The sequence below is a fragment of the Rhinopithecus bieti genome, unplaced genomic scaffold (assembly GCF_001698545.2).
Source record: "Rhinopithecus bieti isolate Rb0 unplaced genomic scaffold, ASM169854v2 scaffold_5387, whole genome shotgun sequence".
NCBI classification, from domain to species: Eukaryota; Metazoa; Chordata; class Mammalia; order Primates; family Cercopithecidae; genus Rhinopithecus; species Rhinopithecus bieti.
The window spans coordinates 738,212-745,350 of NW_016804806.1; the positions used below are offsets into that span (position 1 = coordinate 738,212).

Below are 7,139 nucleotides of genomic sequence, written 5' to 3' on the forward strand. Positions count from 1 at the left end.
AAAAAAAAAAAAAAAAAAAAAGAAAAAAAAGCAACTGCAGTGATGACTGATTTTCTTTCATTCACTCACATTTCTGCAATGTCAACAAGGTATTTCTGCAGAGAAAACATAACATGTGGCCAGGCCATGCATTTCAGCTTTAGACTCAGAATAAAAACATAGCACATTGACTTTTCACATGACTAACACACAATAAATTGAGATTGAATTACAAAAATTTAAATAGGCCAGGAGCAGTGGTTCATGCCTGTAATCCCAGCACTTTGGGAGGTGAAGATGGGCGGATTGCTTGAGTCCAGGAGTTTGAGACAAGCCCAGGCAACATGGGAAAACCCCATCTCTACAAAAAATACAAAAATTAGCTGGGTGGCATGTGGTTATAGTCCCAGCTACTTGGGAGGTTGAGGTGGGAAGATCACCTGAGTCCGGCGAGCTCTAGGCTGCAGTGAACCATGATCGTGCCACTGCACTCCAGCCTTAGTAACAGAGTAAGATCTCGTCTCAAAAGAATTAAAAAAAAGAAAAAAAGAAATCTGAAGAAACTCTGTTCTTCTTTAAACATAATAGCTTTGCATCACATATGAATTGTGGGTGACATAGGAATATGATTTCTTAAATACATAGTCTGTGGGTAAACTGAGAAGGACGTAGTGGACTCTCTGGGTGTTTTATTTATAAGCCATTTATAGGCCTGGGACAAGTTACTTACTGACTTAGTTTTCTCTTGAATTAAATGGGATAATGAGACTGCTGTGAGAATATAGTTAGTTAAACATGTAAAACATTTATAAAAACATTTAGATTTTAATGTTAGCTATTATATTATCATTTTTACTCTCTATCTTCATTCAACTCCCACCGGAACTTCTTTTTTCTATTTTGAGAGATGGTATAATTCATTCAAATATTTAATTATACAGAAGGACTTTTGTGATCTATTGTTTTTGATAATATTCAAAATTAATACAAATGACCTCATCCACACATGGTTTCATGGACTAGCTTTTTACGTTATTTGGCTCAGTTCATGAACATATGCTAACTACTTGATGTAAAGTGAGCCACAAGTTGATCAGAACCTTGCAAACTGGAATGCTCAATTACATTTTATATTTTAATTTATTTTATATATTTATTTATGTATTTATTTTTTGAGACCGAGTCTCCCTCTGTCGCCCAGGCTGGAGTGCAGTGATATGATCTCCGCTCACTGCAACCTCTGCCTCCCGGATTCAAGCGATTATCCTATTTCAGCATCCTGAGTAGCTGAGGTTACAGGCATGTGCCACCATGCCCAGCTATCAGTTATACTTTAAATTTGCTCACAATCTGACATCAATTAAAGTTTCTTTATGTGTAAGAAGGAAACGCTAGCTTGTTGCTTTGTCTCTGTGACCAGCACACAGATAGTAAGCACAATATCTAGAAAGATAAACAACCATAAAATCTATAAAAGCAGTTTTATTTAGCAACATTTGATAAGGCATTTAGTGGGAAGAGAGATGTATTTGATTTTCAGCCCTGGATATACTTCTTCTGGGGGATGGAGGAGGGTGAGAGGTGGTTATGTAACTTAAGGAGTTATTATATAATCAATACTTTGTACAAGGGAGTTTTCATAAATCTGTTTTCCTTGATGTAGTCAACAACAAAAATCCTCTACATCACTGCTTTAAGGAGGGTGGAAAAGTATTTTCCAGCCTTATTCACATTTTCAAAGTAACTATTATGCATGGTTAAAATCAATGGCTTCAATATCTGTTATTGTTATTTTAAAGGAACTTTGTATTGTTCTCATTTTGACTACTGAATAGATACTTCACATGTGGCTCACCTTCCTGCCTTTATTATCCAAGACTCTTTTGAAAACACAATAGCCTCAGGTATTTCTGGGCCTCATGGGGTTCAATATGATGAAAATCGTATGGACTCTGTCACCAAATCTCTTAGCTCTCTAAAATTCATCACAATTAGGTATTCCATACTGTGGTGGTCTGACTGTTAAGCAATGTCCTCTCTAGCTATAACAAGTCTTTGAGTAATAATGCTGATGGCCTCATGGTTAGTACACAGGCTCTGGATTTAAACTGCCTTACCTTTCAAATTCCTTCTTTGCTATTAACCAACTGTGTGACTTCTGGCAAGTTATCTGAGCTCACTTACCTGGTCTGTAAAATGGAGGTAAGTATAACATCTCCAGAGTGGTGTAGAAAGGAGTAAGGGACTGAAGAAAAAAGGCTAGATGAACGTATACAGCTAATAAAAGAGTGTCTGGTGCATTTTAAATGTGAGCATTAGTTATAAACCTAACCAAAGCTTTGTATTTCCCTGCATTCTCAGCTTTCTGCTCCTACTTTTACATTTGACTGTGCTGTGTTAAATCAAGGAATGTAGTCTAAAGTACTAAAATATAGCATAGTGTAATAGGGCGGAATAAATGTCACGGTATAAATAAATTTCAAATTTGCATGAAAACACAGTGGTAAGTTAAAAAATCAAGGGCAAGAAATATATAGAGAGGAAGAGGGCAACAGAAAAAAACTATCTGATACCTGATAATGTGATCTAAACTGCCCTTGTCAAGCCGTGTTTGAGGCAATTCATTAGACTGGTTCATCAAAGTATCATTGAAAACCAATTCAACGTATGCATGTATGTGAATTCTCTTTACTATAAATAAGACCTTGATAAATAAGGACATAAATTCAGTTTGATCATGTAACCATTATGCAAGCAACCCTATCTCTCATTAAAAGCACAAGCTCCCAGTTAGTAGAAATGTATTTTATATTACTCGCTAAGACTCATAAAGTGAATAGACCATTAGCTATATCTATTTTTTCAGGATTAATCTCTTACAGCTATAACACTTAGACTATTTTTCACCAACTTAGTATTTAAATTGAACTTACATCTACATAAAAGTTTTTTTTTTTTTTTTTTTTCTACTTCCATTTAGTAAACTGTGCTTCTGTATGGGTAATGTGGTAATTTACATATTTTATAAAATTTAGTAATTTTTTTTTCTGAAAGAAAATAAAGCATGTTTTATCAAATTCTGAGTTTTAATGTTACATGGCATATCATATGCTTGATGAAAATACATGGGTTTATAAGAGTAGAATCTGGCAACTTCCATGAGTTTTATGAAATTAGAATATTGTGACTGGACATCCCTTTGGAAATTTGTTAAAACATAAAGGCACTCCACTTTTAATGGGCAGATTTTTTTTTTCTTGAGTGTTTTCTTTATTCTTGACACTGTTTTTTGTTTCCTTTTTATTTTTATTTATTATTTTGTTGAGAGAGTCTCACTCTGTTGCCCAGGCTGGAGTGCAGTGATGCAACCTCAGTTCACTGCAGCCTCTGCCTCCCGGGTCCTCCCAAGTAGCTGGGACTGCAGATGTGCACCACCAAGCCTGGCTGATTCTTGTATTTATAGTAGAAATTGGATTTCACCATGTTGGCCAGGGTGGTCTCGAACTCCTGACCTCAGGTGATCTGCCTGCCTTGGCATCTCAAAGTGCCGGGATTACAGGCATGAGCCACCACGCCCCGTCTTTAGTTTTCCTTTTTCTAAAAAAAACTTTTGCTGGTTGGAGGTGAGGACCAAATCCAGGCCACTCTTTTGTAGCAGCCTATAATTTAAACTCTTCCTCTTCTCCAAAACTCTCCTCTTTTGCCCATTTCCAGCCTCCGAGGGATTACCCTACCCTCAAAACAACCTTTTTAAAGTTTGAAACCCATTATTGAAATCCAGATCTTCTTTTTAAAGTCAAATAAAGTAAAGGCCAGAAGGAATGTGAACATTTTGTAAAGCAACATAGTCATTTAGTAGCTGTGACTATAATTTAGGTTTCCTGTCTTCTTGTTTTGAGTTTTATAGTATATCCTCCTTTACTTTAAGTAACTGACTATGAGTTACTATCTTCTTAAAGTATTTCTAAAGTTTTAAATGCTTATATTTTCTTTGTATATGTGTGTTAGATGTAATGCACTGAACTACAAATGGAATTAATTCCAAGAAGGCTGCTTTACACTTACTCTTGTGTTGTTTCTTTCAGCTTTGAGTTCAGAGATTTCTTCTTCCTTTTCTAGAAGTTGTTCCCTGCAGGCATTTAATTCTTTTGTCAGTGCAGCAAATTCCTGGAAGAGTAATAAAAATATTTGGAGAAATATTCAAGATCTAAAAGCAGAAAAAAATCAAAATATACATTTCAACATGAAAAGAATGGGGAAATATGACCCCATTGACTGGTCAACATATATTGCTGTTATGAAGTATCTTAAATTCATTATTCAAAACATCCTAATCCATAATATGTATCATATGCATTTTATTACAGTAGTGTATAAAGTACATTTCAAAATATGTCAGATACATCACACTGAACCTAACGTTAATATGATAACTTATTCCTAGAGTCAATTTAAGTTTGGCTAATTTTATGAACAGCTCCCAAAATCTTACACTTTAATTCCTATACAGCAATGTTTATACAGAGTACAGTGGATCTTCAGAACAACTACACAAAACCCTGCTAAACATGCTACTTTGATATTAACAAATTTATTTTATTTGTTAACAAGATGAAGCAGGGTAATCTACTTTTTTTTTTTTTTTACAAAGTAATAAATATGCCTCAGATTTGATAACATGATCTAAGATTTTCTTATTAATTTGCATATTGTTCAGTCTTTCTAAAAGATAAGCTCCATGTGGACACGGGCTTTGACCTGTTCACTGTTACACCACCAGTGCCTAAGACACAGTGGGAGCTCAAATGATATTTATTTTTAGTTCATAGAAATAGGTCATATTGTTACCAAAAAATTGGGGGCTCTGGAGTAATTCTGTCTTCATGTGGTTAATGACACTGTGAAGGAATCTTCATTGGCTTCCTTCCCCTAAATGGGATCAGAGATCATATGATATGGTATTTTTACCAATAGGTGGAGAGTTTGTTTACACACAGAAAAAGGTTATTTAATAAGAAGACCAAGAAATTCAACTATTCTGGTATTCTACCTTATAAACAAATACTTAATTAAAAAAAGTAAACAGATCCATATTATCACCAAACCTGTCAGAGTGATTTTCAGTAGTAAAATTGATGCTTATCAAATACTTGAGTTTTGGGAAAACTTAGCTCTAGGATGAGAAGGCANGGGGGCGGGGGGAGTCACACTCCCATCTTATGGCTGAGGATACTGAATAATGGTAAGTTGTAGGTCTAAGTTCACAAAACTCACAAGCCATAGGGAGTGAGTGAACTCTGAGCATCATTCTCCACACTGCAAGCTTTTCTACTATTTCATTTTGGACCTAGTTGTTTGTTGGCTTTATATTATTCAGATCTGGAGTACATTTAGAGGTGCCCTTTTTCTTTATCTGAAACATTAAATAATATTACTACTGATATGGTTTGGCTCCCTGTCCCCACCCAAATCTCACATTGAATTGTAATAATCCCCAGGTGTCAAGGGCAGGAACAGGTGGAGATAATTGAATAATGGGAGCGGTTTCCCCTCAGACTGTTTTCCTGATACTAAGTTTGAGATCTGATCATTTTATAAAGGGAAACCCTTTTCACTTGTTCCTCGTTCTCTCTTGCTGCCGTCATGTAAGAAGTGCCTTTCACCTTCGACCATGATTGTGTGACCTCCCCAGTAACATGTAACTTGAGTCCATTAAACCTTTTTTTCCTTTATAAATTACCCAGTCTCAGGTATGTCTTTATCAGCAACATGAAAAAGAACTAACACAACTGCAATTATTTTGCATGATCCCCCTTAATTAGTCCAAGAGTGTGGGGAACTAGAAGGTCCAAAGCATAGTATACCTTATACACAGAGCAACAAGTGTTAGACAAGCATGTTCTATGTATCTGAGACCGTGTAAAGGCAGATATCTCATATGGAGTTAACCACCAAACATTTTAATACTTTTCCTCTGACATTTCTCTTTTCTATACCTATTCTCCTTACCATAAATATGAACTGAGCCTCACATCATCTTACAGACATATCGATAATAGCAAATACGGTTAACATTGATTGTAACCTTACAGTTACAGTATGCCAGGTCCTCTGCCAAGCAATTTATATTAATTATCTCATCAATCCTAATAACCCACCATAAGAAACTACTAAAATCTCACTGAGGCCTAGAGAAGTTAAGTCATTTGTTCAAAGTTACACACCTAGTCAATGATGGAGCTAGGCTTTGAACCCAGACAATCTAATTCATACTGGGTGATTACAATAGGTTGTTTGTTTCCCCTGACCACAGGCTTTTCCCTTCTGATTTGTGCTTCAATTTTTGGAAAAATTATATTTCCCATGGTCATCAAACTTTCAGTGCTTTTAACCTTCAAACATATCAAATTTAAACCAACTCTAACTTTCAAAATTCAAACCACCCAAAACATGGCCCTTTCATAACTAATTAGCTTTATTACTTATAGAACAATAGTAACTATTAATACCACTTTGAGCAGTTGGCACTTTGTTTTGCCATGCCCCAAGCTAACCATTTTACATGAATAATTCCATCTACTCCCTATTTTTCAGATGAGGACACTGAAGCTTAGCAGTGATGAATAAATTGTTCAAGGACGCAGCTAAATATGACCCACTTTGATTCTACAACGTTTAGATTTCTGCAACACTGCCTCCTTCTGGCCAAAAAAGGAGTCTCTTATCAAATGTCTCAAGCATTCTGAGATTATCATCCGTCTAACTATCCAGCCATTCATACAACAGTTATTGAACTCCTACCACATATCAGACCCTGTGCTAGATGCTAAAGATATGAAGATAACATAGAACAGTTGTTGCAGTTGACCTCATAGAACTTTCAGAATTCACATTTGAGGCCCATCAGGGATCTCCATCATTAATAAGCACTCAAAACCCATCACCAAGTGCCACACACAGAGTAATACTAGTGTATGCCCTTTATAAGTCACGCATCCCTCAAAAGCCTCCTTCCTAGACAGTCTATCTACTGTCAAAAATTTATCTTTCCTGTTTCCATTTCTACCTTTTCATTTGTTCAACTTTTTTTCTTGTTTCTTTTACATACTATCTACTGTGCTTCAAATACTCTTTTTTTTTTTTTTTTTTTTTTTTTTTTT

The 7,139-nt window shown here is 35.6% G+C and overlaps 1 protein-coding gene across 13 annotated transcripts in view; it reads right to left on the bottom strand.

Moving 5' to 3' along the window:
• The window catches only part of PPFIA2 (PPFI scaffold protein A2), a 545,760-nt gene that overhangs the window by 218,829 nt on the left and 319,792 nt on the right, over window positions 1-7,139 (bottom strand). For all 13 annotated transcript variants that reach the window (XM_017870464.1, XM_017870457.1, XM_017870456.1 and 10 more), the window contains one exon: window positions 4,045-4,146. In XM_017870464.1, the coding sequence (XP_017725953.1) occupies window positions 4,045-4,146 (102 nt within the window). The remainder of the gene's footprint in view (window positions 1-4,044; window positions 4,147-7,139) is intronic.